Source organism: Neoarius graeffei, chromosome 18 (assembly GCF_027579695.1).
Source record: "Neoarius graeffei isolate fNeoGra1 chromosome 18, fNeoGra1.pri, whole genome shotgun sequence".
NCBI classification, from domain to species: domain Eukaryota; kingdom Metazoa; phylum Chordata; class Actinopteri; order Siluriformes; family Ariidae; genus Neoarius; species Neoarius graeffei.
The window spans coordinates 22,669,842-22,694,504 of record NC_083586.1 but is presented as its reverse complement, the minus strand read 5'-3'; the positions used below and the strand labels follow the sequence as shown (position 1 = coordinate 22,694,504).

Genomic DNA, 24,663 nt, shown 5'->3' with positions numbered 1-24,663 from the left:
TATGAAATAATTGCATCAACAAATACAAAATCATCTATTAAATTCAGCAAAATCGTTATATTCGTGATGATTATATGGCATTTCTGCTCGAGCTCCGATATGCATATTTTACAACCGGAAGAGCCGCCGTCACGTGATCATACGTCACAAAAACTTTCGGGTACAGCACAAGCGGGTAGATGAATATGGAGAAGTGTGAATCGTGATGATGACGAATGCGACAAAATAGTTTGTGTGTCTTGGATGACAAGAAAATTGTTTCGTTTTTAGAGTGTTTAACGTACATTGAACATCATGGTGTATTGCGACCTCCCAGTCAGTCAGACGCGCTGTCACTCCTGTTAGCAATGTAGCTAGGCTCAGCACGGCCAATGGTATTTTTGGGGCTGTAGTTAGATGCGACCAAACTCTTCCGCGTTTTTCCTGTTTACATAGGTTTATATGACCAGTGACATGAAACAAGTTCAGTTACACAAACTGAAACGTGGCGATTTTCTATGCTATGGAAAGTCCGCACTATAATGACAGGCGTACTAACACCTTCTGCGCGCTTCGACAGCGCATTGATACCTTCACTCGGAGTTGTACCATTATTTTTTAGACAGGGTGGACGGACCAGGGCATTCGCCCGCTTGGCCGTGCCCGACGAGGAGCGCTCTCGGCCGGCTTGGGAGGCAGACGGCAGCCCCTCCTGGAAGTGTGGTTTTACCATGGGCCTCATGCGGTAAGGATTAGTATTATAATTTTGGGTGTATCAATTATTGATCATCATAATTCTGACTCGTTTCGCCATTTTGAATGTTTTCATCTCGGACTCTGGAAGCATTGTATCTCGATCAATCTTGAAAAATATCAGCAAAAAAAAAAAACTAGCTTGCAATGGACTTTAGCTAGATCTATGATGAACTTTCAATGTATGATACAAAAATAATACTTCTTTCAACAGATCATTAGCCTTTGAGCAGAATTGTTTTTAACTTACCAGGAAGTGTTATCGAGCCGACCGCTTTCAGTTTCATGGGGATTGAATGAACTCTCACTCTCCGAATCATCTGACCCGTCAGAGTAAAGACAAGATCCATGTTCATGTGAATTTCCAGCTATCGGTTCGAATTGATAGGGTCTAACTTCACATCTCTGTGAAACATCGGGAATGTCACTGTCGATGGTGTCCATTTCGGTAACCTGTTTACATTAGATACCCAAGCGCTGGCTCCTTGGAAAGTTTTTGTGACGTCACAGGTCACGTGACCACCTAGCTCATTAACGAATCCTTGTTTTACGCTGATGTATAAAAAAGTTGAATAATGTGATGATTTTCACATTTTTGACGCCCTGCAGTGATTTAGATGGCATTTCTTATGTCCTTTATACATAATTATACCCAGAAAAAAATCCATGTCCTTTAAGAAAGAAATGCTAATTTCCCCCCCCAAAAAAAAAATTACATCACTGACTATGAATACACAATGACATTCGCATTTAATAGTACATCATATTACATCACAGAATAATAGCTACTTGATATTTTCACATTAGTACGCCGTTTACGACACAATGCATTTAATAATTGTTATGGAAAATTTTCATTGTGGCTAAGAAATGTATAGCTAGCTAGCTTTAAAAAGAAAAAAAAAAAAAAAAAAAGGTAATTACAGGTGATATAGAAGTTAAATTCTCATTTTGAAGTAATATAGCCACAAGAAAAGAACTCCGTGTACGTTTGTTATATGAATGCGTTCATTCTAATACATTATCGTTTCTATGGAAACAGATTAACCATTTTTAAAAGTTATTATTATTATTTTTTCTTAACGTGTGCAATTGTTGATATGGTGAAGGTTTTTTCCGGAAGAAGTCTTCAGTGCTGGCGCTTTTATAACTTTTCTGACATGGAAGTTTACGTTTCGTGGTTTCTCGGTAACATGAAGAGCTGAGGCTTTTTTAACTTTTTGACTTCAAAAGAAAAAAAAAAGCTGCTATAACGTAAGTGATAATTGTAACAAATTAAACGTAATTTTGAGACGAGTATAAAAAGTAGGACAGGTCATCCTTTAATAAATAAAAAAAAAAAACTGTCATAAAATGACAAACTGCTGTGGTCAGAAGAGGAATAAAACCCTTCAGGATGTTCAGGTACATTTTACTTAGTGTGATGTACTGAAATGGATCGCTAACCTCAAACTTCTGCCGCAGTTCCTCGTTACCTTCTTCACCATCTAGTTGGACTGGAACATTAAAATACTCGCCTTCTTCTTGGCTCAACAATTTAAACCTACAAGAGAGAAGAGTTGGTATCTTGAATAGTGGAACCTCAACTGTTCGGAGGATGAGTGAGAAATGCAGATGTGTAAATATACAGAGTGAGTTTAAATAAAAGAGACCTTACCAGCCACTGACCCCTTGCTTTTGGAGCTCGGAGATTCCAAACGAGAGCGAACCCATGAAGTCATTCCTGCTGGTCAGATCCCAGTCCCAGACTTCCACAGACAGACGCCTGTCCTTATCCATCATCCGCAGATTGCTACAGGAGCACACGAACAAGGCAAATTTAAAAAGGGAAAAAAAAAAAAAGGTTTTTTCTCTTCAAATGATTAGCGGCTGTGAAAATTTCCATTAAAAAAAAAAAAGTCTGACGTACAACGTGAAAGTCTCGTTCCAAGTGGGGTTGAGCGAACACTTGATGGTTTTGGTTTTCTGCTTGCTTTCACTCTTGGGATCAGGAATCAGTTTGAGCTTCACGTATGGGTCCGACAAGCCGTTCGGGTCCATCGGCACCAGGTTCCGAGCCTCCCCGACTGGTATGGAGAAAGAGAAGAAAAAGATGTAACCAGAGGAAACAAATAATAAATATCACAAAACAAACATCCTGCCGTCAACAACCCCGCGACTCGGTTTACTGCCTTATAATCTGATTAGGAGTTAGACTTAGACAAAACTTTATCCCTGAAGGGCAATTGGAAGGGCGAAGAGCGGTACATTAAAAGAGCAAGAAAATAAAATCAAAAAGAATAAAATCACAAAAAAGGGTGGGCAAAAAAAAAAAAAAAAAAAAAAAAAAAAAAGGGCAGCAGATAAAATATGGCAAATCAATAAGATGACGCGTGGATAAAATTAAAATGACAATATGATTAGAGTGACATTGTAGTTAAAGTGACAAGGTGATATTGTAATATTGCACATCAGGACATGTGATCTTGCACTAGAGTACTGTACAGAAGACTTAAAGTGCCATTCCACCATTGGATGTATTCTTTGGCATAAAATACAATATATTTTATGACATGACTAGACAGAGAAATCTTTTAGCTTCAAAATGATATATCAAACATAATTTTTTGACAACAACAAGTATATTAATTTTGCGACCAAAGTCACCTACCCTTTTAATTTCCGCGCGGTAGTGAAACGTGATGTCATCGGCAGGTTCCCCTTCTTGTGTACCACGTCACGTGTGACGTGGCACAGATTATCAGCAATGGCGGATAGAACGCCATTGTCAGCTTCGGAAAAGAAGCGAAGGAAAACAGCAAGTGATGCCCAAAGGAGACGGTCGATGGTGAATATCGGCACAGCAATCGACAAGTGGAAATCGCGTTCTATCCGCCATTGCTGATAATCTGTGCCACGTCACACGTGACGTGGTACACAAGAAGGGGAACCTGCCGATGACATCACGTTTCACTACCGCGCGGAAATTAAAAGGGTAGGTGACTTTGGTCGCAAAATTAATATACTTGTCGTTGTCAAAAAATGATGTTTGATATATCATTTTGAAGCTAAAAGATTTCTCTGTCTAGTCATGTTGTCATAAAATATATTGTATTTTATGCCAAAAAAATACATCCAATGGTGGAATGCCACTTTAAGTTATTGTAACTGTCTTAGACTCCTTAGAGTTCAGGAGGAGAAGAACACTGGGAACAAAGGTTGCTCTCCTCCTCTGGGTCTTACAGGCCGGACAGCGGAACCTGCGACCAGGTGGCAGCTGCTCAAATGCCGGGAACAAAGCATGAGTCGAGTCCTTAAGAATTCGACGAGCCAGGCCGCTAGCCTGCTGCTCGTACACAGTATTCAGGTGGCGAGCAGGAAGTGCAATAATCTTAGAACACACCTTGACAATATTATGCAGGCGGTTCCTATCCTGTACAGTAATGGAGTAATACCAGCAGCATATAGAAAAAGCTAAAACACTTTCAATAAATGTATAATAGAATGTCACACTGACCTGACTATTACAAAATAAAGAGCATATTACAATTAACAAAACTAAACACATCGGACCCCAACCACTGACAGTGAACACAGACGGACACACAGCTGTTAGCTCAGCATTAGCTAAAGGAGGTCAAAGTTGCTACTAACATCTATATAATAAGCGGCAAAGTTTTGTTTGTTTGTCTTGAGCTAACGTCGTCATTTCTCGACAGATTTTCACCAAATTTGGCAAGTAGGTCTGGGGATGACCCGGAATTTTGCAGATATAAACAAAATTCATGTACAGGCCCCAGGGAGGTCCCTGGGGGGCACAGCATCCACCCACCCCCTCCTTCAATGCCTTTCACGTTACATTTATCAACACAAACTCTCGACAGGTCTTCACTAAACTTGGCATGTAGGTACAGGAGGTAGCCGCAATTTGGCAGAACTCAGAAATTCCATATTTGGGCCCCACGGGGTCCCCGGTGGGCCTCTGGGTGGTGGATGTTTGGGTTTTTGTTTGTCTTGGATTAACATCACCGTTTCTTGACGGATCTTCACCAAATTTGACATGGAAGTCTGGGGGCAACCCAGAATTTTGCAAAACCCAGGCAACACTGGGTAACCTGCAAGTAGAAAATAATGTAGTAGAAGGAGCACATTAATATAAAACCTGCACCACTCAAGTTCTAACCAAATTCTAGACAATTCAAATCAAGTTCGGAGGCACGTGGGTAATGGCAGCGGAGTGACCACACGCCTGGCGCTTGCTCCCTGACCATTTGTAACTTTAACATATCTACACTCAGACTTTTTGAATTATTTTGGCAACGTAACATTTTTTGGAGCGGAGATGAGTAAATCCCACCGGAACCGCAGCAAGAGCCAGCCCCAGCTGACTCAACACTTCAGCACGCACGATAAAGAAGCTAGCAAGGCAGATGCTGGCAGTGTAACAACAGGTGGAGCCCAACCGCCAACACTGGACATGCTCATCGGTGAACTCGAGAAACTCCGCAAAGATGTAACAGGTGAACTCACCACCTCCCTGAATACTGCCATGGCTCCTATCCAAGCAACTCTCCAAAAGATCACCAATACCATAGCCTTGCATACAGCTACCATCTCCGCAATGGAAACAGCCCTCACTTCCCACTCAGATGACCTGACGACTCTGCAGCACGAAGTGGCCACACTGAAATCCAAGGTGGAGACCACCACTCAGATGAACGAAAAGCTGCAGCTGGCTGTCGAGGATTTGGTTTTGCGATCCAAACGGCAGAATCTCCGTGTGATTGGCATCCCCGAGGGAGCGGAGGGGACTGATGCTCGGCTCTTCATGTCTACGCTGTTCAGGGAGGTGACCGGAGACGCTTTGCTGGATACTAACTTTGAACTGGACCGAGCTCACCGCAGCCTGGGGCCGAAACCGGCACAGGGATCCCGGCCCATTCTTGTTCGCTTTCACAGGTACATCCAGAAAGAGCGAGTGCTGCTTTGGGCGAAGAAAACACGGAGCATCTCATACCAGGGTTATCCCATAAGGATCTTTGAGGATTTCAGTGCCTCACTCGCCAAAAAACGGGCATTATTCAACAAAGTGAAGTCTCTCCTTTAGAAGGATGGGATACGTTTCGGTCTGATCTACCCGGCGCGGTTACGGGTCACTGTTAATGGGCAGTCTTGCATACTTGACTCCGCGGATGAAGCGGAACGTTTCTACCGTGATCTGAGCAGTAAGTGAAAACATGACGTCTCTTTACACATCTTTAACTTTTTTGATGCTTTCTGAAAACTGGACTGAAATTGTGGGCTGATCAAACGGCCTGATAAGCCTACAGCGCCTCACTGTAATTTACCCTTGTTGAGATCGAGGCTGATTTTTGTTGAGGAGATGTTTGTGTGAAGTCAAATGAATATGAAAGATGAATAGGCAGGCTTTTCCTGCTGAGATTTTGAACTTAAAACTAAGCTCCTAATATGCAAGATTCAATTACCGTAAAATACCAAATAATAGCCGAGTTCCAATTAACCGCCGAGTTCCCTTTAACGGCCGGGTGTACGCGTGTGTTGTGACAAATAAAGGCCGGTTCCGAATACTCGCCGGGGTCTAAAAAAAAAAAAAAAAAAAAAAAAAAAAAAAGCGTCCGAACGTTCTATCTAGAATCTTGAGGCCCAGCACTTTTCTGGTTTTCTGGTGTTTAAACGATTTTGCATTGCATAGTTTTCTACCGAAACAATATGAATGAATGAATGAATGAATGAATGCAAAATGAAATTATTTCTATAATACTGTTTACAACATTTTGTTACGCAGGGGTGATAGCGTTCCGGCGCGCCGCGCCGGATTTCCGGCGCGCCGTGGCTGGGGAAAAAAAAAAAAAAAAAAAAATCTAGTTCGCCCATTGTCCTGTGTCATTCTGAGATGCGCAGATAGACAGTAAAGGGAATTCGGAATTCCCTTTACTGTCTATCTGCGCATCTCAGAATGACACGTAACTTACACGATAATAAACATGCCATTTCAATGTTATAATCTTGGTCTACCGTAATATTTCTTGAGGAATGCAACTCCGTAACTTTTGACAGATGTCTTAGCCAATTACGTTTGACATGGGTGTGTGGGATGTGACTTACGTCATCGAATGAGGAATACCCCTTTGGGTATACCCAACGAAAGCCAGCGTGTGTGGTGACATTGAGGACTGCGGGTTTCCAAGGTTGGACTGCTGCTTCTGTTAAACGACCTAAATTGCCGAATGCATGCGTCAAAGCACACACTGAGTTTTATTAAAGACCTTATACCATTTCACTTGCCCTTACCCATTCGGATCTGGAAGACGCTTTACAAAAAAGGTGAGAGCGTTCTAACATGCATTTCAGTCTGCTCGCGGCCAATCTAATCCAAGGGGCCTTTTCAACAAGTAATCTGTCGTGCAAGTTGGGCAGAAGCACGCGTCAGGCAGGCAACATGTAGGCCTACAAGTCAGTAACCTATTCAACTAACTTTCATCCGAACTTTAAGTTTTCTACGGGGTCGAGCCACCGTACCAACTCACTCGGGGAATAGGCTCATATCGGCCAAATAGGGAGACGTCTCGGAGAGAAACGTGATGCAAGATGACAGTATGTAGCCACTGCAGGTCACTTATTTTTCAGCATAAGAAAAAACCCTTTGGTTTGACACTTCGCACCCTAATTATGTTGCTTCAACGTCGCGCCCTCCATGCAATTTCAGATTGACAGACATCGCGAAGCGCAAAGGGTGGAGGCTGCATGGGTGAGGGTGACAGCAAGTGACCATAACTTTGCAGAGTAATTAAATCACAGTGCTGCGCACAGACAATGGTGTGGTTTCTTGATTATTTTGTAAAGCATGCGCTTAACTAGTCATTAACAGGAAAAGGTGTGTGATTTATCCTTTATCCACCCCGACTGTGCCATGCGAAGATGCATTCTGCGTCTTCAAAATTCCCCGAAGTCGGCACCGTGCTATCTGTAATCTAACTCTAAACAAACTGCAAGTTATACTGGTTAAAAGTAGGCCTATCTGAGAATGATTTTTTTTCCCCGTTTTGAGGTAGATTTTGGGGAAGGTGTTTGTGAAGAAGGAATTAATCGCCTGTTCCAAATAGCCGCCTAGTCTCTAATACGCGCCGGGTCTCTTACGTGATTGAGACAAATAATAGCCCGGGCTATTATTTGGTATTTTACGGTATTATTATTATTATTATTATTACTACTGTTATTTTTATTTTATTTTTCTTTAAAAACTGGTACACCAAGGTTTCTACGTTGCCAAATCGAAAATATCAGAGGTGTACACTTTTTCACAGTTGAAAAGGAAGCAGGCTCCTATCAGTTAAATCGGTTGTGTAAGGTAGTAGTTCCTGCATGCTCATCATGTTAAAGATGAGGTTAGGACAAGTGTGTAAGCATGTTTTGAACCTGAAAGAGTCATTCAGGACATCTGCATTTGTTGCGTTTGGGACTTTTTCTCTTTTTTTTCACTTATTTTTGGAAGAGGAGTGTTCTTTTTTCCCTTGGACTCTCATGATGGCACTGTACAGTATATGTTGTTGCTACCTTGCATTCTGTTGCTAAGCTAACTCGGCTAAGGCACCACCTCATCAGAGCAATTAGAGGATTGATGTTTTTTCACTGATTCTATGGCTGACTTAAGCCAGAGGAACATGCTACGAACCATCAGACTCACAAGTTGGAACGTCACGGGACTTGGTGGACCTGTTAAAAGGACAAAAGTACTTTCCCACCTTAAGAGTTTGAAAACAGACATTGCGTTTCTCCAAGAAACCCACCTTCGTCTATGCGACCACACCAGACTACGAAAACCCTGGGTTGGTCAAGTTTTTCATTCCAACTTCAACAGTCGCTCAAGAGGCACAGCTATTTTATTGCACAAGCGAGTACAGTTCTCATCAGAACAGGTCATATCTGATCCCAATGGCCGTTATATTATTGTTGTTGGTGTGCTGTTCCAAACTCCTGTTATTATGGTTTGTGTTTATGCCCCCAACTGGGACTGTCCTAATTTTATGACTTCCCTATTCTCATCCATTCTGTGCCTAGATACACATCACCTCATCTTTGGGGGGGGATCTTAACTTATCTGTCAGTCAATCTCATACTCGACAGATCGTGCTCAAGAAAACTAACTCAATCCAAAGCAGCTAAATGTTTGTCTGCATTCACAGATCAAATTGGCAGTGTGGATGTGTGGCGTTTTTACCACCCGACAGCAAAAGAGTTTTCATTTTATTCCCAGGTTCATCAAACATACTCTCGAATTGATTACTTTTTCCTTGATAAGATTTTATTACCCTCAGTGAAACAATGTGAATACTCATCGATAGTTATTTCAGATCATGCCCCCCCTCTTATTAGACTTGGAACTAGTCCCTAAAACTAAAAGCCACTCAACCTGGAGATTAAATACTGGGCTATTATCATCCGACAAATTTTGTGAATTTATCTCTGACAAGATTTCACACTCTCTCGAAATTAACAAATCTATCTCTACATCACCTTCTCTCCTGTTGGAAACCCTTCAAGGTAGTAATGCGTGGAGAGATTCTCTCATATAGCGCCAGGATATGAAAGGGGGAAAAAACAAAGACAGCTTGAACCGATGGAGGCAATTTTTCAAATTGACAGACAACACTCCACTTCAGCCAATCCCACTCTCCAGATGGAGAGACTTAAATTACAGACTGAATTTGACCTCATTTCCACAAACAAAGCGGAGTTTCTTTTAAGGCGTACAAAAGGCACTTACTATGAATATGGAAACAAGGCTAGTCGGTTACTAGCACGGCAACTAAAACATCAATCCTCCTCCCAATTCATCACACAAATTCGTAAAAACCCCCAAACTTTAGTTACAGACCCAACCGAGATAAATAATATTTTCACTTCATATTACTCTGATTTATATAAATCAGAATCCTCATCAAACACTACCTCAATGAACAAATTCTTAGATAACTTAGTTTTCCCTTCAGTTGATACTAATTCCAAAAATTCTCTAGATACTCCTCTTCGCTTGGAAGAGGTGAAAGCCAGTCTTAAATTAACGCAAAGCGGCAAGGCACCAGGCCCAGACGGCTTCCCATCCGAATTTTATCGGAAATTTTCTGATCAACTTGCTCCCGTTATTGGATACGTTTAATGACTCCTTTGAACTCGGCACCCTTCCTCGGTCCTTGACTCAAGCGTCAATATCACTTATCCCAAAGAAAAATAAGGACCTTGAAGATTGCAGCAGCTGGCGTCCTGTCAGTTTGCTCAACAGTGACATTAAGCTGTTGGCCAAGACCCTCGCCAGCCGCCTCGACCCCGCCTACTAAGCATCATCTCAAAAGACCAGACTGGTTTTATAAGGGGCAGGCAGCTATCCTCAAATATACGCCGTCTGCTCAATATAATACTGTCGAAACCTGAATCGCAAGACCCTGAAATAGTTATTTCTATGGATGCGGAAAAGGCTTTTGATAGGGTGGAGTGGAATTATTTATTTTCAGTTTTATATAGGTACTGTTTCGGTCAAAATTTTATCTCGTGGATTAAACTGCTATACAGCACCCCAATTGCTAGTGTAAGAACTAATTCAACACAGTCCAACTTTTTTCCTTTAACACACGGCTGCCGCCAAGGATGTTCGCTATCACCATTGCTGTTCGCCATTGCGATTGAACCACTTTCCATTGCCCTTAGGAGTTCACCGCTTTTTACCGGTGTCTATAAGAATGGGACTGAGCACAGAGTGTCACTTTATGCTGATGACCTCTTACTCTATGTCTCAAATCCCACTGTCTGCACCAACAAGATTCTGGACATTTTACACACATTTGGTTCCTTTTCTGGTTATAAATTGAACATTCATAAAAGTGAATGCTTCCCTCTTAATAATGCAGCAAAACGGATCCCGGCTCAAGCACTACCATTCCGCTTAGCCTCTTCTAGTTTTCAATATTTAGGCATTAATATCTTGAATAGTCTCCCTTTGCTGTATGAACATAACATTGTGGAACTGGTTAAAAAGGTTAAATCAGATCTACTACGCTGGAATGTCCTCCCATTGTCGCTTATAGGTAGAATCAATTCTGTTAAAATGAATGTCCTACCAAAATTTGTATTTCTTTTTCAGTGTTTACCATATACCTGCCCAAAGCATTCTTCAAGGAATTGGATAAGATTATTTCACATTTTATTTGGGCAGGAAAGAATCCAAGGGCAGAATACTCAATTTTGCAAAGAACCAAGGATGAGGGTGGCCTTGCTCTGCCGGATTTCGGGGCATACTATTGGGCAGCCAATTTGCAAAAAATCTATACCTGGTATAACTCCCCCAGTACAGACTGGTGTCAGATGGAAGCCTACTCATGCAACTCCATTTCTTTATCAGTCTTAATATGTGCTCCTCTAAATGCACAACCTTCTAAAGTCGCCTCCAACCCAATTGTTTTGTCTACTATTAAAATCCTGAAACAGTTTAAACAGCACTTCAAAATCACCTCCCTTTCTACATTAATGCCCATCTGTGAAAACCATTTATTTACACCCCCGGCACCTGACTCAACTTACACTCTGTGGAAAGAGAAAGGGCTGGTGAAGTTTGATCAACTTTTTGATAAGGACATTTTTATCTCCTTAGATGACTTACGAACTAAATTTGCCCTTCCACAAGCTCATTTAGTATTTAGATATTTTCAAACCAGAAATTTTGCTCATTGTAATTTTTCTAACTTCCCCCACAAACCACCTCGTACTCTCATTGATGCAATTCTGTCTCTTCCTGCAGTCCGTGGGTTCATTTCAATAGGGGTAAAATTAATTTTATCATCCCCATCATCCCCTCTGGCAATTAGGAATTCGTGGGAAAAAGAGCTAGGTGATACCTTGTCAGACGAATGGAGGCAAAGGGCCCTTGACAGGGTTAACTCCACCTCTTCTTGTGCCAGTCTGACATTAAGTCAGTTTAAGGTTCTACACAGGATACATTTTTCCAAAGCCAAACTTAAACTTTTTAATACAAGTGATACATGTGACAGATGCTCTCTGTCACCAGCCAGTCATACACATTTTTTTTTCCTGTCCAAGATTAAGCTCATTTTGGTCCTCTTTTTACAATACTTTTTCAAAAGCTCTAAACAAACCGGTGCTTTCGAGCCCTTTAACCTCCATCTTTGGCGTGCCTGAAGATTTCACACACTTCACCAACAGGCAAAACAAGTCTATCGCTTTCGCATCTTTGGTAGCCCGCAGACGTATTTTACTTCATTGGAAGGATAAGAATCCTCCCTCCCCTAACTCTTGGCTAAAGGATCTAATGTCATTCCTATACTTAGAAAAAAATCAAGTACAGTATTAGGGGGTGCTCCGACAAATTTTATAAAACTTGGAATCCCATTCTTTCCTTAATCGATTCCACTCCCTCTTTAGATGATTAATGATTATGATGGATGGTGCTAATTAAGATCCTGTCAGGATTCTGAAAGAAGCCAGTGATCGTCTTTGATTCGATGTAATGGTGGTCGAACTACAGGCATAACATATACATGATGTTTTAGTTAACTAATTTTTTTTTTCTTCCAAGCATTTTGGACTCCTCTAAATGTCCCTTTTTATTTTATTTTGTTTTTGGTTGGTTTAGCTACTGTTCACCCCTCCTGTTTTTTTTTTGGGGGGGTGGGGGGGGGGTGGGGGGGGGAGAGAGAGTTGTGTTTGCTTATCAGCATTATTACTCATTGTTATTTGATTAAGTTATGTAAATATGACTCTCTAGGTAGGGGGAGGGGGTTGTTGGTGTTCTAAAAGGGGGGAAAAAATGGGTGAAATGTATCCTCTCTGATTGAACATGGATTGTATATTGGCAACCCAATAAAGATATACATGTTAAAATCAAGTTCTAATCAGGTTCAAGACCCTTTTTAGATCAAAAGGTGCAGGCCATTTGTTGGTACCTCATATACTGAAGGCTACATCACTGGACCATGAAATCAGTAGGAGGATATCTTGTGCTGCAGCAGCCTACAAGTCCCTTGATTCAAGGTGCTGGAAACGATCAGGACCCTCCAGAACAACAAAGCTTGCAGTATACACAGCTGTTGTCCTCCCTACGCTCTTATATGGTAGCGAAACCTGGGCCACTCTTGCTAAATCACACCCACAGACTAGAAGTGTTTCACCAACAGTCCCTGCGTCACATCACGAACATCAACTGGTGGCAACATATCACCAACCAAGAGACAACTCAACAACTGTGGAGACAATGCTGAGAACAAATCGTCTAAAGTGATTAGGCCATGTATCAAGGATGGAAGAAGACTGCATCTCAAAGCAACTTTTGTTTGGAGAACTAAAGAATGGCACCAGGAAGCGTGGACAGCCCAAAAAAAAGATAGAAAGATTGCACGAAAGATGATCTGAAGCTATTTGACATCAACAGTACAACTTGGTATGAAGAGACACAAAACCGAGACAAGTGGCACCAGAACCTGCGACGGGGTCGAGCCAGCTGTGAGGCTGAACTAGCAACCCGGGCCGCACGCCGCCACCAGAAGTGTCATGACAGGGTTCCCCCGTGATCACAGGTGACAGGGATTGGATTGAGTGAGTGACATCAGGGAGCAGAGCCTTTTCTTACAAAGCCCCAGTTATAAAACAGTCTTCCAAGTAGTGTTTGGAACTCAGACACAGTCTCAGTGTTTAAGTCTCTGTTGAAAACATTTGTTTAGTCAAGCCTTTTGTTAATAGTTTTATTAGGTAAAGCAGTAGATCTGGAAGGTCCTCAGGCATAGGGGGTTTGGTAAACTGGGATGTATGGATGCTGTCACCCCCCCACTCGGGTTTGTTGACGGTGTAGTGGCTGGCTGCTTTATGTCCCAGGGCTCCCTCAGGTCTGTGTTACCTTCTGGCTCTCCCTTTTAGTTATGCTGTCATGGTTAGCCTTGCCAGAGTCCCTGCTTGCACTCAGCACAAACTGTACACTGTTCTTTACTATTAGATGACACTGGGCATACCCAACAACCTGGGTGTCTCTCTCTCTCTCGTTACACATCACTCCTGAGCAGTGATGGGAATAACGGCGTTAGAAATAAACGGCGTTACTAATGGCGTTACTTTTTTTAGTAACGAGTAATCTAACTAATTACTTTTTACATAATTATAACGCCGTTCCCGTTACTTACAATAAAATGCTCTGCGTTACTTTATTAAAGCTGTTTTCATCTGGCACGCTGCTCGCTCAGCCTTTCTTTACTCTGCTTTAGTGTGGGGCGGGGAGACGCGAGACAACGGCATAGTCAGCCAATCAGAGTAGATTTGGACAACATACGTAGGTAGGCCACGCCTACTACACTACTGCGCACTCTTTCAATCAGAAGACCCAGCGATGGCGAGCGGTCAGCCCAACACTGTGCTTTCACATTGGAAATACAGCCATTACTTTTCATTACTTGAAATAAAAGGCAAAAATGTCTACGTGCAATGCATATTATGTCAAGGAACAAAGCGTTTGTCCTCGTCAGTGGCCAGTAATTAGTAACAATTTTAATAACTACAAAAATATATTACATTTGATAGATGTCTTATCTCACATTGTCCCACAAAAATATTAATATAGTGTAGATAACGTTACTAACTGGTTCTGTTAAGTGTCCATTTCAGTCATTAAACACATTTAACATTCACTTTTATTATGATTACACTAATTGAATTTGTTTTTGTTTTGTTTTTTTGGGGGGGACACAAAATGTAACGGAATAATTACTTTCCCTGGTAATTAGTTACTTTTATGACAAAGTAACTCCGTTACTAACTCCGTTACTTTTTGGGAAAAGTAACTAGTAACTATAACTAATTACTTTTTGAAAGTAACGTGCCCAACACTGCTCCTGAGACACCAGCAAGATGCTGAGCTCTTCTGCTCCTCAGACCTGCCTGATCCATCCTGATGCCCTACTTCTGGCTGGAGTCTCATCACATCGCTCCTGTGGAGGATGGCCCCATATGGACAGTTGAAAGTCGCACTTAGAAGACGCTCTGGACACTTACAGTTTTGCTATAATGGTTTAGGATTACAATCACCACAATAACTTTAGGACAGCAGTTGTCATGAACAGTCTTGCGTTCAAGTCTCAACAGACTTCATGGTAAAACCATAATGAATTTCCTGTTTACACAGTTATACTTTGTGACTCTATAGGACACAGTTATAGAAGTGAGTTCTTTATAAACCACGCTATCTGTTATCACCCAGATGAGGATGGGTTCCCTTTAGAGTCTGGTTCCTCTCGAGGTTTCTTCATGTCATCTGAGGGAGCTTTATCTCACCACCATCGCCTCAGGCTTGATCATCAGGGATAAATTAAACAGTTCATATGTCTAAAATCTTTTTTTCTGTAAAACTGCTTTGCAAAAAAAGTCTGTTGTTAAAATGCTATACAAATAAACTGACTTGACTTCTAACCAAGAAAATAGAAATTGTATCCAAGATCTAGACACCCAACCAAGTTCTAGACACGTTTAAAAGTTATAGTGACACTTGCTTTAAGCCATGATTGCGATACTGCAACAATTTCAACATGAGAAGAACGTGAAACATTTCTTTGCATTACACACACCACACCCCGTGCTCAACGAGTACGTGTCCAAAGATGGCGTTTAAACAGAGTACTATACACACTGCATTAGTAAAGTGTGTGAAAAAGAGGATGAGTAAAACATGTGGGACGATCGTTGGCCAACTGATTTCAGGATGTGTTTTTCTCCCGCAGGCTACGCTAATGCAAACGGACTCCGCAAGCTCGGACAAGCATAACCACTAAAGAGCGACGAATCGATGGGAATTACACTGAAACACAGTGTGAGAGAGAGAGAGAGAGAGAGAGAGAGAGAGAGAGAGAGAGAGAGAGACACACATGTGGGTCACTCACTGGTTACAGTCATTGTGCTCTCTTTGATGTTGGCGCTGATGTGCAGTCGTCCTCTCCTCTCCGTGTGATCCGTCCCACACAGGCTCGGGACGTTAGTCACACACCGCTTATGAATATTCATCATGCACGCTGCAGAAATACATCAACAACCAAACAGTGTTACCTGAATTCTTGTCCAAATTGTATAAATGCAAACATACGGAAATATCAGATTCGATATCATACGAAACTAAATTCAAAAAAGAAAATATCCAAAGTTTTACATAAAGATCAGCTACATCAGGGATCCGTCACTAAGATGCAGATATTTTGCATATTGCGTTTTGTGACGCCTGTAGATATTGATAATGAAATTAACGCTAATTAATCTGAAAATTTAATTTAATGATTGATAATTGTTATGGTGTGTTTGTAGTTAGCAGAGCTGCACGAGATCATGATTTATATTGCTAGCTCGCTTATGAGAAACTATACAGTTGTGGTCAGAAGTTTACATACATGTCATCGTGGATATGAATGTCATGGCAATATTTGGGCTTTAAGTCATTTCTCTGAAATGTTCTTTTTCTGTGGCAGAATGATTGTACAGCATACAGCTTTAATTAAAAAAAAAAAAAAAAGCAACCCCCCCCCACTAAAATTTGATGCACAAGTTGTAATTTTCTTTGGGTTTTCTGAAATCAACACAGGGTCAGAAATTATACATACAGCACACCTAATATTTGGGTAAAATGTCTCTTCGCAAGATTCACCTTGACCAAACATTTGTGTTTACCCTGAACAAGCTTCTGGCACAATTCTGGTTGGACGTTTCATGATTCTTCATAGTAGAATTGATAGAGTTCAATTAAATTTGTTTGGGGTTTTTTTTTTTCTTTGCATGGACTCGACTTATAAGCACGGTCCATGTATTTTCAATAGGGTTGCAATCAGGGCTTGTTTTAAGCTTAATGTTCACCTGCTTTATCCTCCACAACCAGCTCTGATGCGTGTTTGGGTTCATTGTCCTGTTGTAACTCCCAAGTCGTGTTCAAATTTCTGATGGTTTATGCTGAAGAATTCTGAGGTCGTCCTCCTTCTTCATTATTCCATCCAATTTGTGCAATGAACCAGTTCTACTGGCAGCAAAACAGCCCCAGAGCATGATGATCCTACCACCACCACCAGCTGGTACAGTGTCCCTCTGTACATGGTGGTCACTGGGGCCAAACAACTCAATCTTTGTCTCATCTCCCCATACAGCTTTCCTCCAGAAGGCTTTTTCTTTGTCCGTGTGGTCAGCTTCAAACTTTAGTTAAGCCTGAAGGTGTCAATTTTGGAGCAGGGGGTTATTTCTTGGATAACAGCCTCTTAGTCCATGGTGATCTGAACTGTAGACAATGATCCATCAGCTTCCAGTTCATGGCAGGGCTGTGCCATGGTGGTTCCCAGGTTGTTCCTGACTATCCGAACCAACTTCCTTTCAGCTGAGGGTGACCGTTTGGGTTTTCTTGAAGCAAAGTGGCTTGGCAAAGTGACTCCACCTCACAATAACTTGCATACAATTGTTTGAACTGATCCTGGAATTTGCAGTTGTTTAGAAATGGCTCCAAGAGACATTCCAGAGTTGTGTACGTCTGCGATCCTCTTTCTCAGATCTGCACTGAGCTCCTTGGACTTTCCCATTTTACTGTGTGTTGGTCAATCCAATGAGTGCTGTAAACAAACCCTTTTTCTGAAGGCACAGAGAAGCTACCAGCTGTAGTCAATCATGCTCACTAACAGGAAGTTAAGAGACCTCGGCCTTGGCAAGATAAGAGAGATTTTGGAAGTTTCAGCACCTCTGAATTAATAATCTAAATGGGTGTATGTAAATTTTTGACCCTGTATGTATCATTTTGACCCTGCGTTGACTTCAGAAAACCCAAAGACAATTAAAACTTGTACACCAAATTCTAGTGTGTTTTTTTTAATTAAAGATGTATGCAAATCCGTATGTTGTGATACACATTGTGTAACATAGAAATGTCAGAGAATCATGACATGATATTTTTGTCCCACCCCTAGCTGTTTGCGGCGTTATGATGTTTAAAACGAAGGTCATTTCGTCTGAGATGAAAAGAAGAACGAGTGTCTCAGCGCTCACAGGAGTGACCTACTCTCATTGTTTCACGAATATATCAGCCACTAGAGAGCAGTGTGTGCATGTTTAACGTGTGCGTGTACTCACTGTCACATTTCATCCCCTGGTGTAGGAGTCCGTAAAGCAGAGATCCACAGTGGTCACAAAATGTGGGACTGGAGTAAGTGTGTACCTTAAATTTGTGCTTACTGCGGGGATCCTGCAAAAAAAAAAAAAAAAAACACACAGTTTTCCTTTTGTCTTGAGATCCCTGTAAAGCACCCACTATTGATTTAGTCATTTACCCCACAGTGCTGCTGAGTTCTGGACTCTGATTGGTCAGGTGTTGATTAACTCTCTATAACAACAGCTCTGTCAGTAGTGTTTATATTAATACACTCGTTGTGATACGTTACCGTTTCTACAATAACGGAGCATTCAGAGGGGTGTGTACAGCCAACGTTTTCTTTCAAAAAAAGTCGTTCATGATTGATTATTTAATATTTGAGAAAGAATCCATGGTGTCGACACTTTGGAACAGTAAAGCTGGAACTTTTCGACGTGCTGTTCTTTACTAACTGAAAACCTGTTGTTTATTTTTAACGATTATTTTTAGAAAAGTGTATCCTGGACATGACTGGAGGTCAACCTGCGTCTAAACAGCAGGTTAAAATTCAGCATCTCACTAACTTCATTACTTCAGAACTGAAAGTCATTTTTAAACTTGCTTTATTTCTTAATTAACGTGTTGTTCAATTACGTTTTCGGTTTTAGTAACCTTATATCGTGACTCGTATTGGCAACTAATTGCAATTAAATATTATACTTATCGGCCTATTCGGTTTTTAGCCGTATTGAATTTAGTTCGTTTGGTCCATGGCAGGCGTCACTTATCTGCACGATCTTCACGAGACTTGTGCGAGACTTTGAAACGTAAAGTGTCAGCGCCGCCATTTTGAAAACTGTTTTCCAAACAAAATATTGCACAAAAACGAGTTTAAATGACGATTACTGCCTACTTTAAAACTTTCCTGATTGCTATCAAAACAAACAAAACTTCCGACTTGATTATGTCAGCGTTCGAAAGAGGGCGCGCGCGTCTTTTGACAACGTTGGCAGATGTCGGTTGCTTTGATTTCCGCTGCATGTTTTACTTTCGTCCTACGATGTCTCGCACAGGTCTCAACGCATCTCGTTTATGGCCATCGCTTTGACATATGGACTGATATATTACAGAGCATATTTAAAACACTTATAACTTGCTATAGCAGCGACAAAATAGCGATCAAAAATGCATTCCGATATTTAATAAAATGAGAGAAATATAATTTTGATTTAAAAAAAATTTGCCTTCAGTTCTCCTTTGACTTCATTAATCAGAATTTTTGTGCATTACGTTACATCAAAGTTTAAAGGAAAAAAAACTCCAAGTATAAAGGTTTATTTATGACTCCGTTATCGACACCAAGAGGAGAAAACAGTTGATCTGTCAGAATATATTGACATCTAGCAGATATATGTATTTATTTATGCTAAATTTATTACCTTCCAGTATTGGGTGTTATCATGGACAAACTGATAAACATCATGTGCACTTTTATCTAGATTTTTTTTTTAAATCCTCCATTATGGTGATGCTGACACATACACCATGTCTCGGATGTTTCCTTAACCAAACAAGAGTGCACCGAGAGCACAATATCCCCCGCTGGCAATTCTGCCATAACTCTGGTAAAATGTGACCAAATTGAACGAAACTACAATACGCGTATTACCAATATATAACAAAAAAATCCTGTCAAGTTTGGTGAAATTCCAACAAAAATTGTGAGAGGAGTCGATTTCAGCAGGAGAGTACCCTTCCTGGGAAAGGCGGACGGACATCGCCATGGCATAATCCCCCTTCGGGCCTTTCGGCCAGCAGGGGATAAAAATTGTGAGGGAAGTTGATTTCAGAAAGCAAGCACACCTTGATGAAATTGCCAAAGAACAAGTTTGTTAATAATCAAGCGCATAACTCTGGGAAAATTTGCCCAAATTAAGCGAAATTTCAATATGCGTATAACTGTCATATAACAAAGCCTTTTGCCAAGTTTGGTGAAATTCCAACAAAAATTGTGAGAGGAGTCCATTACAGCAGGCGAGTACCCTTCCTGGGAAAGACGGAATATCGCAATACGCGTATTACCGTCATATAACAAGGCCTTTTGCCAAGCTTCGAGAAATTTGTCCAAAAATTGTAAGTGTGGGCGGCACGGTGGTGTAATGGTTAGCGCTGTCGCCTCACAGCAAGAAGGTCCGGGTTCGAGCCCCGTGGCCGGCGAGGGCCTTTCTGTGCGGAGTTTGCATGTTCTCCGTGTCCGCGTGGGTTTCCTCCGGGTGCTCCGGTTTCCCCCACAGTCCAAAGACATGCAGGTTAGGTTAACTGGTGACTCTAAATTGACCGTAGGTGCGAATGTGAGTGTGAATGGTTGTCTGTGTCTATGTGTCAGCCCTGTGATGACCTGGCGACTTGTCCAGGGTGTACCCCGCCTTTCGCCCGTAGTCAGCTGGGATAGGCTCCAGCTTGCCTGCGACCCTGTAGAACAGGATAAAGCGGCTACAGATAATGAGATGAGATGAATTGTAAGAGTCGTCGATGTCAGAAGGCGAGCGCACCTTCATGAAATTGTGAAAGTACAAGGTTGTTAATCAAGGGCTGTAACCGAATTGAACAAAACAATATGCGTACTACTGACATAACCATGGCTTTTGCCAAGTTTCGTGAAATTTGTCCAAAAATTGTGAGAGGAGTTGATTTCAGAAGGAAAACATGCTCATGAAATTGTCGAAGCATAGTTTTGTTAATTAAGGGCTGTAACTCTGGTAAAATGTGACCCAACTGAACGAAATTACGATATGCACATAACCGACATATAACAAAGAATCCTGCCAAGTTTCATGAAATTCCTCCAAAAATTGAGAGGGGAGTTGATTTCAGGAGGTGAGCACCCTTCCTGGGACGGACAGACAGACAGACAGACAGACATCGCCACGACATAATCCCCCTTCAAGCTTTTCAGCCAGCGAGGGATAAAAAGTGAAATAAAGAAGGCAGACTAACAAACATTATAAAAGTGTGTGTGGGTTTTTTTTTATATTCTAAGGCAAACTGCATTACTTCTATTTGTTGTTAAAAATTCTATAAATAGTGGGCATTTACACTGTGGTTATATATAAATATATACACACTCAGTACAGTCAAATACATCAATATAACAATATAATTTTGGACAAACTGGAGTGTTTATTGAAGTGAATATTTTTTATCCTGGAAAAAAAAAAAAAAGTTTACACCTAAACTACGAGTGAAGGAAATACTTTAACAATCGATATTTTTCTATACTGATCTCTCGCTTCTCGATCGCTAATTTTGGACACGTGTAGCTCTGGAAAATCTGAAGAGATCCTTTTTAATAGTGACTGTGTCTTAATTTTTCCCAGAGCTGCTCACATGGATAGTATTCGAGACCTAAACTGAAGAGAAATAAATATATTTCGGAAGAAATTTTCTATAATTCTGAATATAAAGCAATTTATTTTTGACCTAAACTATGAGTGAAGTAAAAACATTTTGTGGAAAAGGAAAAAAAAAAAAGATTTTGGACAAATACTTTAGAACTGAATTTGCAGTGAAATAAATACGTTTTGACACATTGCAAGGATTTCCAGCATTTTTTTTTTTTTAACCTGATGGCAAACTTCTGACTTTTATCTCATCTCATTATCTGTAGCCGCTTTATCCTGATCTACAGGGTAGCAGGCAAGCTGGAGCCTATCCCAGCTGACTACGGGCGAAAGGCGGGGTACACCCTGGACAAGTCGTCAGGTCATCACAGGGCTGACACGTAGACACAGACAACCATTCACACTCACATTCACACCTACGCTCAATTTAGAGTCACCAGTTAACCTAACCTGCATGTCTTTGGACTGTGGGGGAAACCAGTTTAAAAAAATATATAATTTGCACGTCAGCGTTATGATCGGTAAAAATCATCGAAAATCCTCTGGGTGTGTTTTGATAAAAAGATTGACGCATGAAAGGGTTAAAAAGAGAAACTGTGAGACGAGCATTCAGAACTGAAACCTGAAGCGACAGCAGAGGTTTTTTTTTTTGCTCCAGAGGAATCAGTAGCACTGCGCTGCTCAAACAGAACATGGCCACGTTGTTAATAAAACGGTGAAAAGCAGCGTTTGGAATCATCCTGTAACGCCGCGCAGTGCTGTGAGGCCGAGTGTGTTCATATCAACTCTGTTCACTGGCTGCATCACACAGATATGGGTATACACAGGAAGTGCTTTTTTCTTTCCACTTTGCATTTCTGTGACTGTGTGCCTGACAGTGTGTGTGTGTGTGTGTGTGTGTGTGTGTGTGTGTGTGTGTGTGTGAGTGAGAGAGAGAGTGTGTGTTCACATGTCGGGAGGAAGCTGAGGTATAAAAATAGACATTAAAGAAGAGAGAAAGAGAAGCTCTCCAGCCCCTGTATGAGTGTGTGCGCTTGCGTGCGTATGGAATATTAATTACATTACTTAACAGGAAAATTTTTATACTTTTTCTCATTATGACTGAGAAAAAGATGCCGATATGTATTTATATAAAAGAATAGCAGATCATACTTTTTATCCATTTTGAGTTACTTTACCTGCACAAAATGGTGGCAGAAAACATATGGCTTTCCCTCCTTCCATTGATGTTAAAACGCGTCTCTAATAGAACAGCGTACTACAGCGAGCACATTCAAAGAAACCTGTGATGTCCCTCGCAGCCCAATGCACATGTTCTAATGCGTTATGGTTTCCAGAGTGACGGCTCATTCACGTTTGGGAAGGAGTTTCCAGTGTCAGAGGTAAAGCTGTACGCTTAGTTTGCCGACACCTTCAGGACAGACTGAATGCTATAAAAGACTGAATGAAAGTGTGTGTGGCTTCAGCAGCACATAGGCAGCATATTCTGATTGGAAATGCTGATAGTGTAGGAGTGCATGTATGTGTGTGCGCGCGAGCGCGCGTGCATGCGAGTGCTGTGTTTGTTGCTTAGTCAGGAGGAGACAGCACTTTTTAATCTGGAAAGGAAGTGGATCTGTCAAAAAGGAAGGACAGAACACACCCCCTAGAGAGAGAGAGAGAGAGAGAGAGAGAGAGACACACAAAGAGACACACAGACAGACAGAGAGACACAAAGAGAGAGAGACACAGACAGAGACCGAGAGACACAAAGAAACAGAGAGAGAGAGACACACAGACAGACAGAGACCGAGAGACACACAGACAGAGACATAAAGAGACAGAGAGAGAGAGACCCCGAGAGACACAAAGAGACACAGACAGACAGAGAACGAGAGACACAAAGAAAGAGAGAGACAGACAGACGCAGACAGACAGAGACACACAGACAGAGACAAAGAGACAGAGAGAGAGAGACCCCGAGAGACACAAAGAGACACACAGACAGACAGAGACCGAGAGACACAAAGAAAGAGAGAGACAGACAGACGCAGACAGACAGAGACACACAGACAGAGACAAAGAGACAGAGAGAGAGAGACCCAAAGAGACACACAGACAGACAGAGACCGAGAGACACAAAGAAAGAGAGAGACAGACAGACGCAGACAGACAGAGACCGAGAGACACACAGACAGAGACAAAGAGACAGAGAGAGAGAGACCCCGAGAGACACACAGACAGACAGAAACCGAGAGACACAAAGAAAGAGACAGACAGACAGACAGAGAGAGACGCAGACAGACAGAGACTGAGAGACTCAAAGAAAGAAAGAAAGAAAGAAAGAAAGAAAGAAAGAAAGAAAGAAAGAAAGAAAGAAAGGACAGAGAGAGAGAGACACAGACAGACAGAGACCGAGAGACACACATACAGAGACATAAAGAGACACAGAGAGAGAGAGAGAGAGAGAGAGAGACTGAGAGACACACACAGAGACAGAGAGAGAGAGAGAACACACACACACAAAGAGACAGACAGACACAGACCGAGATAGCCAGCCAGCCACACACAGACTGAGACAGACACTTACGTCTGATGCTGGCCCCTTGTCCGCTCCTGGGCAGGAGAATGTGACGAACTCATGGCAGCGTTTATGAACCACAAAACAGCACACTAAATAACACACAGAGAGAAAGCGAGAGAATCAATTATTTGTTTTTCAATTTAAATATCACATTTTTATACTCCGGTTCTGTCAGTCTCTGCACTTTATACCACACGCTGCTATGCAGTTACTGAGACCAATAATCAGAATAAAATAAACACGTTATGTTTACTGCACTAGTGCAGGAAAGTGCAGAAGTGAACGTGATGAGATTGTGCATGTGGAGACATTTTTAGTGTAAAATGGGACACTTGTGAAACTGACGAAACAAAATTAGTGGCTATTTACAGCACATTTACTGTGACTGCTCAAGGTTGGCTTTAACAGCGGAGGATTTACACGGTGGTGTAGTGGTTAGCGCTGTCGCCTCACAGCAAGAAGGTTCCGGGTTCGAGCCCAGCGGCCGGCGAGGGCCTTTCCGTGTGGAGTTTGCATGTTTTCGCCCTGTCTGCGTGGGTTTCCTCCAGGTGCTCCGGTTTCCCCCACAGTCCAAAGACATGCAGGTTACACCAGGGGTTCTCAACCTTTTCTACTGTAAGGACCACCTATTCATACTTGTAACATTAAAAAAAAGATCCAATTATTTTGGCTCATCTATTCTATTAGAATCTAATAATCTACTGTAAAGTGTATTACTGGGATGCGACATCACTCCCTGTTACAGACGGAAGTCCAGGAATTAAATAAATGCAATAAAAACAAGCTGTTTTTAATTGTAGGTATTGTATATAAAACTGTATGGATGTGCCAGAAGT

The 24,663-nt window shown here is 41.6% G+C and overlaps 1 protein-coding gene across 2 annotated transcripts in view; it reads right to left on the bottom strand.

The window, feature by feature from the left end:
* prkcba (protein kinase C, beta a) overlaps positions 1–24,663 on the bottom strand; it is a 64,697-nt gene that overhangs the window by 18,277 nt on the left and 21,757 nt on the right. Inside the window, exons 3-8 of one of the 2 annotated variants that reach the window (XM_060898555.1) lie at positions 23,834–23,916; positions 17,866–17,977; positions 15,657–15,785; positions 2,642–2,798; positions 2,390–2,524; positions 2,179–2,275 (exon numbers count right to left, since the gene is read on the bottom strand). In XM_060898555.1, the coding sequence (XP_060754538.1) occupies positions 2,179–2,275; positions 2,390–2,524; positions 2,642–2,798; positions 15,657–15,785; positions 17,866–17,977; positions 23,834–23,916 (713 nt within the window). The remainder of the gene's footprint in view (positions 1–2,178; positions 2,276–2,389; positions 2,525–2,641; positions 2,799–15,656; positions 15,786–17,865; positions 17,978–23,833; positions 23,917–24,663) is intronic. The other variant, XM_060898556.1, reaches the window with a different exon arrangement.